The sequence below is a fragment of the Staurois parvus genome, unplaced genomic scaffold (assembly GCF_062004578.1).
Source record: "Staurois parvus isolate SC_StPar_1 unplaced genomic scaffold, SC_StPar_1.0 ptg000639l, whole genome shotgun sequence".
Lineage (NCBI taxonomy): Eukaryota > Metazoa > Chordata > Amphibia > Anura > Ranidae > Staurois > Staurois parvus.
The window spans coordinates 2422454-2439193 of NW_028318435.1; the positions used below are offsets into that span (position 1 = coordinate 2422454).

The 16740-nt window shown below is 40.5% G+C and overlaps 1 protein-coding gene across 1 annotated transcript in view; it reads left to right on the forward strand.

The window, feature by feature from the left end:
• RNF150 (ring finger protein 150) overlaps positions 1 to 8715 on the forward strand; it is a 211307-nt gene extending 202592 nt beyond the window's left edge. The window contains exon 7 of the mRNA XM_089693881.1: positions 7736 to 8715. Within this exon, the coding sequence (XP_089550007.1) occupies positions 7736 to 7854 (119 nt within the window). The 3' untranslated portion in view covers positions 7855 to 8715. The remainder of the gene's footprint in view (positions 1 to 7735) is intronic.
• Positions 8716 to 16740: the final 8025 nt, after the last annotated feature.

Consider the following 16740-nt stretch of genomic DNA (forward strand, 5'->3'; position numbering starts at 1 on the left):
GCAGGAATGGGTTAACATGAGGGGTAATCAAAGGGTTAACTGTGTGATAGGAGTGTTTTACTAGGGGGCAGGGGGGTGTGCTTCACTGTAAGCACACTGCTCCGGATGGCTCGGCTCAGCCATCCAGAGCAGTATGCCCAAACTGACAGGGAGGAGGACTGTTGGTAAACAATGCAGCCCTCCTCCCTTTCGGTGATCGTCGGTAATCACCCAGAAATGCAGAATGATGTGTATATATTCGTGATCCTGCTCACAGGTGCTGCCCTGTAGCAGTATATCTACTATGGAGCGGTTGTTAACTAATAAACTATCATTACCCATTGTTGTTCAGAGTATGTGTTGAGGTACCCCATGCTTCCCAAAGCTTGTGAAATTTATGTGGGCAGCATCTATTATCATATATCACCCTTTCATAGGGGAATATTGATTAACTGCCAAGATCCACAGAGGAAGGGGAGGCCATCATCCATTTGGATGCTATTTGTTTGTATGCCGTAAATGGCATTCTACACACAATAATTCTGCCGTACCTTGGCCAGAGGTCTTCACTGAATAACCCCAGTAAGCAAATCTTTGGAGTAAAAGGAACAGAGAAGGAAACTATAGAGGACAGTAAGTCTAAAATTTGTTTCCAGTAGCTGGATATGAATGGACAGGCCAGTAGTAGAGGAATGAAATCCGCTCACAAAACCAACAATTGGATGTAGACATATGTACTATAGCAAACAAAGGAATATGAGTAAGATAAGTATGGTGGATAATGTAAAGTTGGATAAGTTTATTTCTTATCCCAGGGGATGTGATGAACAGACCTCCTCCCAGTCCTAGTCTGTCATGCTCAGGAGCAGTGATTGCCATTTGGATTTAAATGGCAGGGGTGTTTTGTTTATTTACGATATAATAAATGAAAAGATATTGTTTCAAGGTTTAAAGGGTTCTCCACTTTGTCACTCCTTTTGAGAGGAGAATTTGATAACAGGGACAAGGGGACTACGAGTTCCAAATTGGGTCTGCAAGGCATGATGTAGTTGTAAATACTTGTAAAAGAATGTATGGGTCAGATTACATTGCACACGTAAGAATTCTGAGATAGTCAAAAGGCCCCTTTGTTTCCAAAATGTTGTGTCATTGAAGATATAGAGCTGATCGAACATGGGATTATTCCAGAGAGGCAGTTCGACAGGAGTATTAGAGTATGAGGAGATTTTCTTAGCTTCTCGTCACACTGACCACGAGCGAGTCGAGATAGCCAATAGTACTTTAAGTAATTGGAATAATGGAGCCTCTAGACCAACTAACAGTAATAATATTATTGACTTGTATAACTATGCAGTCTGTCCAACCACTGAATATGGTTCCCTTAAAGAATGGTGATTGTCGGAATCTCACAGCTAACGTCTCAATTACTATAGCAAATAATTGGGAGTGGGAGGAGGAACAGCCCTGCCTCATTCTTCTGTGTAAGGAGGGGGAAGGAGATAAGAAGCAGTTTACTGGTGAATTGAAACATGGATGGACATATAGATATCCATGTCCTAAATATGTCACCACAGCTAAAATGGAGTCAAAGACTTTAGCAGTATCTAAGGATGGTAAGGCACTTGTGTCTGGAAGAAAGTCTTGTAACTGCACAATAATATACATTCTACAAATGTTGATAGAGGTAGATTTTCTTGGCATAAATCCTGTATGATCCTCATATACTGTATGATAAGATTACTGTGTTTAACCTCATAATTAAGGTTTTTGTCAGCAGTTGTAACTGATATTTAATAATATCGGTAGATAGTATGCACAGTCAGCATGGTCTTTATAGGTTTTAGGGATGAGAACCACTGTGGCGGTATACTTTGAGGTTGGCAACTCCCTCCGTTGGTAAGTCTCAAAGAATAGACAGACCTGGACAGGAGCTTTAAAGTCTTCATAGCGGGCATAAACCTCCAGTTGGATGTCACGTGGTCCTGAGGCTTTACTAAAGACACGATGGATCGATGCAAAATCGCAATCAGCGCAGTCACCCCCACAAAAGCTAGCTTATATACAGTGCAAATAATGAAATAACCAATAAATCAAACCAATTACTGCTTCCACAGTTACAGTATCTCATAGAAGTGAGTACACTCCTCACATTTTTGTAAATATTTTATTATATCTTTTCATGTGACAACACTGAAGAAATGACACTTTGCTACAATGTGAAGTAGTGAGTGTACAGCTTGTATAACAGTGTAAATTTGCTGTCCCCTCAAAATAACTCAACACACAGCCATTAATGTCTAAACCACTGGCAACAAAAGGGAGTACACCCCTAAGTGAAAATGTCCAAATTAGGCCTAATTAGCCATTTTTCCTCACCAGTGTCATGTGACTCGTTAGTGTTACAAGGTCTCAGGTTTGAATGTGGAGCAGGTGTGTTAAATTTGGTGTTATCGCTCTCACACTGGTTGCTAGAAGTTCAACATGGCACCTCATGGCAAAGAACTCTCTGAGGATCTGAAAAAAAATTGTTGCTCTACATAAAAATGGCCTAGGCTATAAGAAGATTGCCAAGACCCTGAAAGTGAGCTGCAGCATGATGGCCAAGACCATACAGAGGTTTAACAGGACTTGTTCCACTCAGAACAGGCCTCGCCATGGTCAACCAAAGAAGTTTAGTGCACGTGCTCAGCGTCATATCCAGTGGTTGTCTTTGGGAAATAGATGTATGAGTGCTGCCAGCATTGCTGCAGAGGTTGAAGGGGTGGGGGGGTCAGCCTGTCAGTGCTCACACCATACGCCGCACACTGCATCAAATTGGTCTGCATGGCTGTCGTCCCAGAAGGAAGCCTCTTCTAAAGATGATGCACAAGAAAGCCTGCAAACAGTTTGCTGAAGACAAGCAGACTAAGGACATGGATTACTGGAACCATGTCCTGTGGTCTGATGAGACCAAGATGAACTTATTTGGTTCAGATGGTGTCAAGCCTGTGTGGGGGCAACCAGGTGAGTACAAAGACAAGTCTGTCTTACCTACAGTCAAGCACGGTGGTGGGAGTCATGGTCTGAGGCTGAATGAGTGCTGCCGGCACTGGGGAGCTACAGTTCACTGAGGGAACCATGAATTCAAGATGTACTGTGGCATACTGAAGCAGAGCATGATCCCCTCCTTTTGGAGACTGGGCTGCAGGGCAGTATTCCAACATAACGAGCCCAAACATACCTCAAAGATGACCACTGCCTTGCTAAAAATGCTGAGGGTAAAGGTGATGGACTGGCCAAGCATGTCTCCAGACCTAAACCCTATTTAGCATCTGTGGGGCATCGTCAAATGTAATGTGGAGGAGCGCAAGGTCTCTAACATCCACCAGCTCTGTGATGTCGTCATGGAGGAGTAGAAGAGGACTCCAGTGGCAACCTATGAAGCTCTGGTGAACTCCATGCCGAAGAGGGTTAAGGCAGCGCTGGAAAATAATGGTGGCCACACAAAATATTGACACTTTGGGCCCAATTTGGACATTTTCACTTAGGGGTGTACTCACTTTTATTGCCCGCGGTTTAGACATTAATGGCTGTGTGTTGAGTTATTTTGAGGGGGCAGCAAATTTATACAGTTATACAAGCTGTACACTCACTACTTTACATTGTAGCAAAGTGTCATTTCTTCAGTGTTGTCACATGAAAAGATATAATAAAATATTTACAAAAATGTGAGGGGTGTATTCACTTCTGTGAGATACTTCACCCTCTAAATATAATATATAAGAAGATGATGTAGTGCAACCTTTGGTACATAACACAACAAATAAAATAACTTAAAGCGGAGTTCCACCCAAAAGGGGAAGTTCCGCTTAAAAGATTGGTCCCCCGATCCCCATTAAGGATTGGCACCTTTGGGTAGCAGAGGGGGGGGGGGGTACCCAAATTTGATATGTACCCACTCCCACTTCTGCTGCAATCGCCTAGGTGATTGGAAACGGAAGTTGTCCTCCTACCCTCCCTCCCCGAAGTCTTGTGGGATATGTGACAGGTCCCAGAATACAACAGGGCCATTCAGGAAGTGCAGCGCTGCTCGCACATGCGCAGTGGTAACCCGGCCTCCTGGTATACAAGACAGCCGGTGAAACGGGCTGAGGCGGGGGAAATGCGGGATCGTGGGACATGTGAGTGGCTGTTTTTTAAAAGTCAGCAGCTACAGTTTTTGTAGCTGCTGACTTTTATTTTTTTACAGAGTGAGTGGAACTCCGCTTTAAATCTCCCAATAGAAAATTCCAAAAAAGATGTTTCTTGAATGTGTTACGCCCATTCTATAGACTTTTTCATTGTTGTTTCATAAAAAAAAAAAACACTTTGCACTTGGGATTAGCCAACATTTGATTAAAATAAGGGCATTACACACTTTCCCAGTGTATATGGTTGGCATGAGATGGATCAGATGTAAAGTCATAGGTAAGCTTTAAATGCATACCAAGCAAAACATGCCATCTACCCTGGAGTCACCATGGTCCTGTGAATGATTCAAGGTGGAAGGTCTTCCAGCTGCAGAAGAAAAGAGAGCCTGTATAATGTAATAGGGAAACAAAGTTCCATAATGTCAAGAAAAGAAGCCTCAACAGGAGGACAAAGTAACACAAAAATAATGGAGGTTATGCTCCATAGGCAACACAGTTACAGACAGAGAACCAGGCATATAGGTTTCATGGCACACATGGAAAAAGAACTCAGTTTACAAGCTTTCAAAAGGATCACCAGGCATCCAAGCTGTTCTCTCAAACATGTACGATATGTTCTGTAAGGCGAATAAGGCAAGTGTATAAGATGAAGGGACAGATGACAAGGAAGGCAGCATCTGGTAGGCCACCAAAGCAGAACAGGCAAGGTTAGGTGCTTATGAACTTTTATGCCTTGCAGACTGAAAGCCAGTCCTGGGCTTGGTCAGGGGTATTAAAAAACAACACATTGCCATCATCCACTACCTGCAGTCTGGGGGGATAAGCCATGGAAAAAAAAGTATGCCCTTGTCACGGAGCTGCCACTTGGTATCAGTGAAGGTAGCCTGCTACATCTGCAGCTCTAAAGAAAAATAAAAAAAAATAGGTACCATAACATTTTAATGGTGGATGGTATATTTTTGCTGCTTCTTACAGATAAATAGATGCTGGTCTTTACAGTTCAGCAGCCTGGCTAGCAGTGGTCTACATGGTACATCTGGAGGAGGGGGGTTTCACGGGACCCTTTGAGCCCTTTCCATTGTGAACCCCGTTGGGAAAAGTAGATATCAGCTATCTTTCCACAAAGTCCCTCAGGTTCTGCCCCTCTGCTCCTTATAATTTTTATATTCCTTCTCATGCAATTTTCTAGATTACCTGCGTCTTGTTACCAGAAGGAAACTTTATTTTCTGCTGCTAAAACCTGCTAGGAAGTGGGGTAAATGCATCTTCCAGAGATGATAGCCTGTTCCCATATTACACCCCCTGATACCAAATATTTTGCATATCCTGTCTCAGTAGGCTTATGTCCACTTTGGGTTTTTAGTTCTTACAGTTTTGTGTACACGTTTATATTTGCTATATTGTATACAGATTTTTTTTTAAATTATTATTATATATGTATTTTTTTCACTTACTTATAAAAACCTGTGGTGGAACAAATTATAGTATCTAGTGTCTGGCTGACTTTATCTATGAAGGTCTTTTTGGCATACGTTAATTATACATTTTTTTTTCGTGTTTTGGCTTATTGATACTTGTAGTTCATCCCATCCTATGGCTATGGCTATGGCTGAGAAGAGTTGAACATTTACCTGCTCCAAGGTGAGTTTCACCTGCTTGTCAGCATGGTGCCTAGAGGTTTCTGCATATCAGAAGCTGGCATGCCACTACTCAGTGTGTGAGGAGGGCTGCAGGCACCATTTTGTTTGTCAGGGTGGGCAAACTCCCAAAGGTGATCTGCCTCAAAATGCTGTTGGTCTTTGCTCCTATTGATAGGCAGTGATGGAGAGGGGTTCTGGTAGTGAACAAGAGTCCAGGAGCCACAAGTACTATGCAGGATCCTGATGGGCGCTAAGGCTCAAAGTGGATCTCCTCTTAGATGTGGCCAGCTATCTCTGCAGTAAACATGCCCCACTTGTTAATATTTTTATTTGAATAAATGGTTGAAAAAGCTACATTTTCTTGTATTCTTTTTCAGGCATATCAACTTTATCTGTAGGCACAATTTGAACGATATTGTGTTTGCCTGTTCAAATATGTTGAAAAAGTCAACCATTTTTATGGGGTATATTTAATTTTTCCAATACCTGTAAACTGCCACTGATCTCTGATATTTATAGTTGCTTGGTTGTTATGGTTTTGTACTGGCTTTCTACTTTTTGACTCTCTGACCTAGTATATGGATCAGGAAAGTCAGAAAAAAAGTTAAGAGTCTTTATGTGAATACTATATGGTAATGGAGAGATCAGCAATGGCAACTTCCATGTTTTTCTCATAACAGGTTTCCTATAAGACTAGGTTGTTAGTTCAAGAATCTACTGGAGTCGATCCCTCAATGCAATCAGAGTCCTTTTGTGCTGGCAATATATTATGTTGATTAAGTATCTTGATGTAAATGCTTATATAGTAATTCACTGGCCCTCATGGCCATTATCCTAGGGTTCCAAGTTCTGGATAGGGAGTCAGTGGTATGATATCTTTCACTCCATACGTTAATACACAAAGGAGCAAGAATAAAGAAAGAAAAGGAAAGTGGCATATGTACCACAAATGTTTTAATTTATAACACAGCTGTATTGTATTTTGTTGAATAGTTACTCATATACTGATTTAAAAAATGTGATCATAGTGCCTGTATTGACATGCACGGGTGATACTTCTGTACAGATATGGATGGCTGTAAGTTATGTCCTTTTCTATGATCAGTTTTTGTATTTGAGTTAGCTACAGTATGCTAAATGTTTTGTTTATGTTTCCTTCTGACTCCTACACACACATCTGTCTTACATCTGTCTCCAGCCCCATCTCTGATATGTTGGTGACATCTGTTTATATTTTTCATAATAATATGACCTATAAATGTGTCCAATCTAGTCAAAGTGCAAACAGAATATACAAGAGGGATACAAAAAAGGGTCTGCCACTTCTCTTCATGATCATTTACTTACATTTGTATTCACTTATATGTACTTCTGCACAGGATTTATTGTTGAAGCAAAGCATTACACATATATACTTTTGATTCAGCTAGCATTGTTTCATCAGATGTTATCAGAACTACTAAGTCTATTTTATTAAAATCTCTGAAATGAGCTGTCTGTATGCAAATGTGCGAATTAAAAGCAATCTGAGTTGTCCTGTACCTACCAATGAGATTTTTAAAGCTGCACTGCAAAAATGTAATTTGTAATGTAATTGGTTGCATGGGGGTAACACAGCCCTTGGCTGTCTCTACGACATAAAGGAAAATTGTAACAATGATGTTCGCTGGAAGCTTAACAGGCAATCTGCATACTAGTTCCAGGGCAGTGAAGCATTGATTCAGAGTGTGGTAACAGTTCTGGAACTAGCATACAGATTGTGAGTTGAACAAGGACACCTTGTTTAACTTGGTGACAGGTTTCTGTGATGTACAGCCATTAGCTCACTAATAAAAGGTCCTTAAACTCCTTATTTTATGTTATATGGAGATCATCTTTAACATCTGCATAATGCAACTACTCAGCAAAAATGATCCTCCTTTTAACCAGATATATTTTTTCTTTCAGGTGAACAGGAGCCAGTTATCAGTAGTGACTCTGACATCTCTCTGATTACGGCAGTAGAGGTGGGACTTTCAGATATGGACCTTTCCACAGACCAGGACTGTGAGGAGGTGAAATCATGAGCAGGCCTGTTGCTGCAGTTCAAAGGAAAGACTTAGGAGATGTGAAGCGTTCACCTCCTCTGGAGGTTGGACTATTACAAAAAAAAACGTAAAAACCACTCACCATCACCATAAATCTCCAATGCACTCCATTATGGGATGACCATGAAAAGCAATAGTGCCAGATGCCTGCTGCCTCCAGTACAGATGGATTTTCCATGATGTTCATTTGGGAGCAAGTCTTCAGTCTGCAGACTTCCCTGATGTGGATGGTAGACCTGGAACTAAAGTGAAATCTTTGATGCTGTTTTTAAAGAAAACAAGATATAAACTTTATAACCTTTTGTTGTTTACCCAGTTTTAATTAGTGTATTTCAATCACAAATATCTTGGTCCAGATAGCATATATTCTTTTCTACTCCATGGCTTTCTTGCCAAGTCAACAGGAAGAGATTGTGATGGTCATGAGTGAATGCCCTGCACTTATCTGAAGAACGCTATGATTACAGCATGGGCATCTGTCCCAGAAGCACTCAAGAAGAAAACGTCTTTAGAGGGCCCTTGCCGGTTGCATGTGATCCGGCATTCCTCATGAACTGAATCAAGAATGCTAGGTACTAAAATTACAATCTGGTGGTTTTGAGTCCTAAAAGAGTCTCAGACTTGTGTGAATGAAAACGCACACCATCTATTTACATCTGTATTTTAAAATATGTTGGTCAAAGTGTTTGACTTATAAGATTTAAAACAAAAATCCTCATATACATATTTGTGGGGGAAGCTATCCTTTTCACTCTTAATCAAGATGTATACAGTATTGTGCATACACTACAGAGTGGGATACATTTTTCAAGAATAAATATATATTTTTTCAAAAGAAAATATAGCTATTGGTGAATTTTAAAAGAGTGGTAATTTGGTGCTCTGAATTCTATGATATTACATTGCGCATTGTGACAACATGACGTCTAGGGTTATGATAACACGATTTGTTTACAAATGAATGTATGAACATCAATTACACTGAAACCCACACAAGTATCGAATGCTATTTGTCTTTTTTTTTTTCCTTTTGTGGGGCACATGAAGACATATGCAGCTGGAATATATTTGAGAAAGTCCACCTCTCTGATTGGATCATAGCACTGAGTTGGAAAAAAAACCTATCCAATTTACATTTAAGTACTGTTAAAATATTATGAGATCTGTAGGTGGTTAACTGTCCTTGAAAGGTCATGGGATGTTCAATGTGGCTATAAGATTCGACTGATGTACAAAGCCTTATGCTTTCTTACATATTCAGATGCCTTGCATTGTAAAGTGCATCTGTACTGTTGTTACAGTGGTTATCGAATGGCCTTCAAGTTAACAGAGACGTTAAATATTTTTTTTTTCCAGTTGTCATGGCAGCAGATTATTTTAGACATTGCATGCTGCCTTGTGGCTTCACTGGATTACTAAGTACAAATAGGAAAAGGTCTGGCAATGTATGCAAATAAGCCTTTAGAAAAATGAAAGGACTTTGGGTGGGTAAGTATCATTATTCGAAGCCAGGGCTGTAGCCAGATGCCCTAGTTACCTGCTTGTGGATATTTAGCGTATTACACCACTCTTACTGAACCAGTACACATGCCTATGCTCAGTAATATTCTAAAATATTACGCTGTGGACAGCATCTGAAGCATTATAGAAGTGACGTCAAAGGGCAGAAAGTGCAAAGACAAAGATTTCATGCATTTCTTTTTACAAAATGTATGCAAATAAGTCTCTGTTAATGGAAAAAGATCATTTGAGTAAATGTCAATTTTTTCATGGCAAGCCTGTAAAAGAATTCCCATGTGTATAAGCCATTTACTGAAAAGCCTGTTCTTATTTTAAAGTCATATGTGCACACATTTCCTATGGAATGTTTTTAGAACTCTTGCTGTTAGTACTCCAATAACCTCTGTGATATATTACTTACCAGAGCTACTGAGACCCAGTAAGTCCAATTGTTCTGATCAGAGGGGTGTTAGTTCAGCAAAGATCTTGGGGTGCTTTACATACCAAGAAAGTGTGGCTTTCACATACAGGCATGTTATGTATGAAGTACCTTGGGGAAGCTTGATTATTGCCTTGTGATAATAGCAGTGTTATTTGTTAACATTCACATACTGAAAACAATTCCAATTTCAAGGTACAGAAGCTGAAGCAGACTGCAAAATTGTCACTGTTAACTGTAATTCTATGTACCATTTTTACAGATACATGAGTGAGCAGGCAAAACACATTTCTTTTATTTCTTATGGGATTCATATCCAACTGTAGGACATAACAGAATGGCACAATCATAAAACAAAACATGGCAACAAGTAAACAAATGAAATGACCCCTGTTCAAAAGTCTGCTTACCCTTAGATCTTAATACTGCGTATTGCCCCCTTTAGCATCATTAACAGCGTGCAGGCTTTTTTTTTTTTTAAAGTTGTCTATGAAGCCCCAACTTCCTGCAGGTGGTAAAGCTGCCCTTTCTTCTTGGCAACATGCCTCCAGGTTATGCAAAGTCTTTGGTCTTTTTGCATGAACCACATGCTTGAGATCTCTTCAGAATGGCTTGATGATATTAAGGTCAGGAGACTGTGATGGCCACTCCAGAACGTTCACCTTTTTCTGCTGTATCCACTGGAGGGGTCAACTTGGTCTTGTGCTTAGGGTCATTGTTGTGCTGGAATGTCCAAGACCATCCCATGCGCAGCTTTTGTGAAGAAGAATCCAATTTGTAAGCCATTATTTCCTGATAACATGCTGCATTCATGTCGCCATCAATTTTCACAAGATTCCTTGTGCCTTTAGTGCTCTCACACCCCAAAACATCAGTGAGCCACCACCATGCTTTACAATGGGGATGTTATTCTTGTTGCTATAAGCCTTGTTGACCCCTCTCCAAACATACTGCTTATGGTTGTGACTATAAAGCTCTATTTTGGTCTTGTCACTCCAGAATACAGTGTGCCAGAAGCTGTGAGACACGTCAAGGTGTCAGGCATATTGTAACTGGGCTTTTTTGTGGTATTGGCTCAGAGAAAAGACTTCATTCTGGCAACTCAATTATGCAGCTACGTTTTATTCAAATATCGTCGTATTGTGCTCCTTGAAACAGCCACACTGTCCTTTTCCAGAGCAGCCTGTATTTCTCCTGAAGTTATTTGTGGGTTTCTCTTTGTATCCCAAACAATTGTTCTGGCAGTTGTGGCTGCAGTCTTTCTTGGTCTACCTGACTTTGGCTTGATAGCAAGAGATCCCCAAATTTTCCACTTCTTAATAAATGATTGAACAGTACTGACTGGCATATTTTGGATATCTTTTTAAATCCTTTTCCATCTTTATAAAGTCTTTGACAGTTCTTTTTCTTTCCACTTTATTGCAATTCAAAAAGCCACAGATGTGAGAGCTTAACCTTTAATTGCCATTTTAACTTGTGTGTGTCACCTTGTAAGTCTGTACCAAGGCCAAACATTCCAGAGCATATAAACTTTTAATCATGGCACAACTGTATACCCCTTTCTGTGCAGAGATGATCTCAGTATGTGTGCCTAGCGCTACTGTTACAAGTAGCAGATAAACAAATGTTAAGTGTCACAAAGAAATCCAAGAACGTCACTTTAACAAATAAGTGTGGCATTTTGTTTGGTTTTTTTTTGGAACCTACTGTTTGCCTGATTGCTTTAAATTTGAGAAATGAATCTGAATGCTAACATTTAAAAATATAATCCCTACCATTTTAAGTTAAGTTGGGCTTTACTAGTCATTATTTTTAGTTTGATATCAAAGTATTCATATTTAAAACATTTTATTTCAAAGCCCAGAGTATTTTCTACTTTTTTAACTTCAGCCTTATAAACCCATTTCCAGTTAAATGCTATTAATACGTATTTATGTAACCCCTCTCTTAATGGTAGCATGGTTAAAACAGAACTGAGGTTCACAAATAAAAATGTGCTAGAAAGTAGAGTTTTTGTATAAAAAAAAAGACAATTTTGTGTCAAAACATCTTCCCTAGCCCTGGTATTTTTTTCATGTGTTATTCACAGCATCTGTAAGACACTGAAAATTGAGCCAGGTGTTGCAGATGATGCAACTCCTGTTTGCGTGCTGTAGAGGAGCAACGCTGGACCTGGAAAAGTGTTGGAAATGAAAATGAGGCACGGAAAGGCTACAGGACTTAAGTTCCTTTAAAAAGTTTAATTTAACTTTGGAGGACTTGCAGATATGGCTTTCATATGCTAAAAATATCATAGCTAAGTATTGTACTTTAGCTGATAACCAAGTTCATATGTAGGAAGGAGCTCTGTGTCCTTCGCCTGAATAGTACAAACATTCCCCAGCAACCTGATTTAGCTAATCAGCACAGAAATCCCACTTATAAATTGTTTCTAACATTTAGGTTAAAAACAGATTTTTGTGTGATAAATTTACAAGTTGTGAAGCCTCTGTAATCACGGCAATCACTGTCCTCTGGGATTAACGCATCCGGACTAGGCTCTAGAGAGATCCTGACTTTAATGTTGGGATCCACTGAGATACCTGAGGGACAGTTGGCTCAGCCTGATGCTCCAGTGAGTGCTGGAGGGGACAGAGCAGAGAGCTGGTGACCGTCTGCTTACTGAAGACCGAGAACTAAGCGATCAGCAGTCTTTGTTTGCTCAGTTCTTGGTCTTCATGGCAGTGAGCAACAGGTGCAGTATCAGACCAATGCTGCATCCACCTTGGTGAGTAAGTATGTTTATTTTACTTCTCTTTTAAAGGGTAATTTTAAGACTGCTAATAGTTTACCATCTTGCAGAGTCAAAGATTGACATTTTCTCTATGTAGGTGGGACTCCTCAAGCCTTGAGTTTACAGTTTTTGTAAAACTGTTGGCTTAGGTAGAATGTATGTTGACCTTCACTTTATAATATTGTGACACAGTCATATTATCCCTATGAGTGCTCAATTCTGCTGAGACCCCCATCTAGTAAAGTCAATCCACCCAAAGAGATAATTCGATTTTTGGAAAATACTGGAGTGTTAAAAAACCTGACAGATTCCTATGTCTCTTGGGGACACCATTGGTGAGGTTGTGTTCTTAGTTACTGTGCCTGCACACTTGCTTTGACCATTTATAATGGTCTGTCACTTTCCCATCTTGGTTAAGGAGAATGAAACAGGAGGTGCTTGAACACAGAAAAGTGAGAACACTGAAAATCTGAAATTGTGGCAGGGAGATCATGCTCTTTGAGTATCCAGGACAAATCAAAAATGAGGCGCACCAAGTTAACTATGATTATAGTCTACAACTATGGTTATCAGCTGCAGAAACTGACTGAAAAAAGGAAAATCTATGACCACATTAGGTTTCTCCATAAGATTTCTGGGTTTATTCTTCTTTTCAAGTTCCAACTGTTTAGGAGTTCCACAGAGAGGAACCATTGTTGTTTCAAATGAATTGGCTTGAGGGGGGCTCAGGGTCTTAACAATAGATTAACTCGATCTTGAAATGTGTCTAAAACTAACTTCAAATCCTTTTAGAAAGATCAATTTTTGGCCAGCAAATGGAAAAAAATAGGGATTTTTCCGTTGTTCTAAAAGGAGTTTTGTTGCACATTCTGACATGCTTCAATCCTCAAGTGACAGAAGCCAGCATCTGTCCCCTTAATTCCAGAATAGTCCGATGCAGCTGACTTTGTAGTCTGAGAGTAGAGTCTTGAGGATTAAGACATCATTTAGTCCATGTATCATAACTAATAATAAGTCTCACTGTGTCAGAAGTAAAAAGTTATAAATAGTGCAATTTATGGTCCCATGTATTCACCAGAATATATTTGCAGCAAAATAATATTGTTTCATAGCATTGAGTTCAAAGCTTTGGTTCAGGCATCTTTGGAGCTCCTATTTAAAAGAAAATACCCAGCATATAAAAGCTATTAATCCATACACTTACTGGTGATGCCTGACTAGATCCCATATTTTAAAATTACTATATTGTATGTAAGGTTAACTTGATAATATTTATCTGTAGCCGTGGTTTCAAACAGGATTTTCTTAACATGAGTGCAGTCACTTTGCAGTCCTAATTGTAGATACGGTATATTTTTTCCCTCTTAGCCTCCGTTCACAATTGTGCATCTGAATTTTCATGCTTTTTTTTTTTAGCACACTTTTACATGTGTTCACACGGTTTCATGTTTTTTTGTTTTGATCCATGCAAGTCAAAGTATAGGCGCCTTTTTCTTCCATGCAATGCATAGGTGTGAACAGACCACATGGAAAGTAATAGGACTCCTTTTCTTCTTGCATTTTCAGATATTGTAAATGCTATCCTATATTTTTTTTACAGTTAGGTCAGGTTTATGTTCTTGCCTTGTCCTTTAGGTGTAGGACTGGTTGCAGGAATTTCTCAGTCAACCTAAATATTAGGTTATTCGCAGTCAGTTTTTTTTAAATATGGAATGTATCCTCTTCTAAAAAGATAGATATGCAATAGTCCGCTTACAGTTGTGCATGATGGTCATACTGTAAGACGTATCCCATTGACATTAGTGTTGCTAAACTCACAACAGTAAAATCAGTCTGTATATGAAGTAAAGCATGCTTGTTATACTCACTGTGGAACCTAAGGAGCTAATCCTCCACACTGTGTAAAAAGGCTGTTTGATCCTGTCTTCTCTAATCCTCCCCTTCTTCTACTGTCCCCAGTCCATCTGCTGATAGTACAGAGCTCTAGGAATCACTCTGCATATGCTCAGTATAGTGTGTACTGCTAGAGAGGTTTTTTTTGTTTGGGAGGGTGCATGTAATCAGCACAGTGCTAATCAGCACAGTGCTAATCAGCACTGTCCAGACGGAGGGTCAGGGGTTATGCAGCCTCATTCGACAGTCAGAGCAGAATGAAAACTCCTCCTACAAGCTTTAACCAGTGCTCAGCTGAACACTGATAGAAGTCACAAGACTGCTCTAATTGCTGATGAGAAAGGTATTTAGCAGTTTATATTTACTAAAATTCAATTTCCATGTTCTATGTACTGTGGGAGACCAGATATAGTGAATACAGGGTCCCGGGTTTAGTAACACTTTAAAAGGCAACCAAGGTGATATATGAGAGACTTTATTAATTGTTACAAATTGAAACATTACTTTGTTAGCCTATGTTCAAAGAAGTAAATCTGGCTTCTTTATTGCAGGTTTTGTTCTGAGTTCCCCTACAGTCTTTATGCTATTGCATCATCAAGGAGACAAACTGATTGCTGCAGAAATAAATGTTCCCTTTAACAAACTTTACATTTGTTATTTATCTTGAAGCTAGAAATACACATTTTATTAAAATACTACTAATAATAAAATCCTCAGTTCTAGATAGATTCTTGTTTGACAAAGCAGTACAAAGTTTGCTGGCACTACTGCATTGCTGTCCTCAATGCACATCAGTGCCTGTATTGTCCAGTGTCATAACTAGATACTGTACCATACAAACCAGCCCTAAAGCTAAGCATGTGTTTCCAGAACTGAAGCATGTCTAGTATTGTTCACTGTAGCTCTCTATTGAGTGGAATGTAGATGTTCTTATTTTAATATGCTATCAGATCATTTAACAAATGGTTGCATAACCTTTTCATTTAGGAAGCGATAGACTACAAAACCAATGCATATTACTAAGAATATATATAACAATAGATTTAATATAACTTAACCAGTTGCAGACTCTGAGTGCAGGGCAGCCATCAGAAATTTTGGGGCCCCTTATACAGCTTTAGGCCTGCCCACAACCCCCCTCCCCCCCGCCTGACCACCAACATTCCTGAGGGCGTGGCCACTGTGTCCCACTGAATCCCCCCCACTGGCCATCCCACTGTGTCATTCTACTTTTATTCTAACACTCATAACTTAAATCCTCCAGTTCCATCTCCTCCTCTAGTCCAATCTCCTCCCCCTCCTCCAATCCCATCTTCTCCATTCTACATCCACCTCCTCCTCCAGTCCAATCTCCTTTATCCTATGTCCTTCTACATCCCATGTCCTCCTCCTCCAGTCCCATCTCCCTCATCCCACATTCTCCTCTTCCAGTCTCATCTCCATCCCATGTCCTCCTCTTCCAGTCTCATCTCCCGCATCCCATGTTCTCCTCCTCCTCCATCCCAAGTCCTCTTCCTCCTCCAGTCCCATCTCCATCCTATGTCAAAGAATGAGAGAGAGTGAGAACAGTGAGAGAACACAAGAGAGTATGAGGGAGGGGGAGAATTTGAGAATGAAAACAAGGGAGAGAACGTGAGAGAACAAGAAAGAGAGAGGAGGGTGAGGAGGAGGAAGAGGGGGGAAGGAAAAGGGGAGAGGGGGGAAAAGAGGGGGAGGGATAAAGAGAGAAAAAAGAGGGCTGTTCTCGGTGCGGAAGGCTCACTCACCAATTATGCTTCCCCCTTCCTTTCCGGCTTCTCTCCCCCAGGGTTGTGGCAGCTAGCACCTGCCCACAGAACTCTTCTCATAACACAAAGCATTGCATGCAGGTGGCTGGAATGTGGGTGGACACAATTTGGAGACAAAGTCTTGGATTGGACTAGCAGCAGAGTGAGGGAGGGGCTAGGAGGACAGTGGGAACAGGATAACAGGAGAGGAGACAGTGGTTACAGCCCGTCTCCCATGAAAGCTGCTTACCCTGGCCAGTTCTGACTTTATTAATACACCAGGCTGCCAGTGGCTGTGGAGGGCCGGACCTAGAGTGGTATAGCCATTATTTACACTGTCCCAAGTCGTCATGGAGGGAGAAGACTCTCCTCTGGCTGCTGCACACACAGACTCCCCGACCCAGTATACCCCTGTTTTAGGGACACCTGGGCACCTCAGGATGCCTGGGCCCCCTGAATCTGTATGGGCTATCCCCCCTGATGGTGGTCCTGTA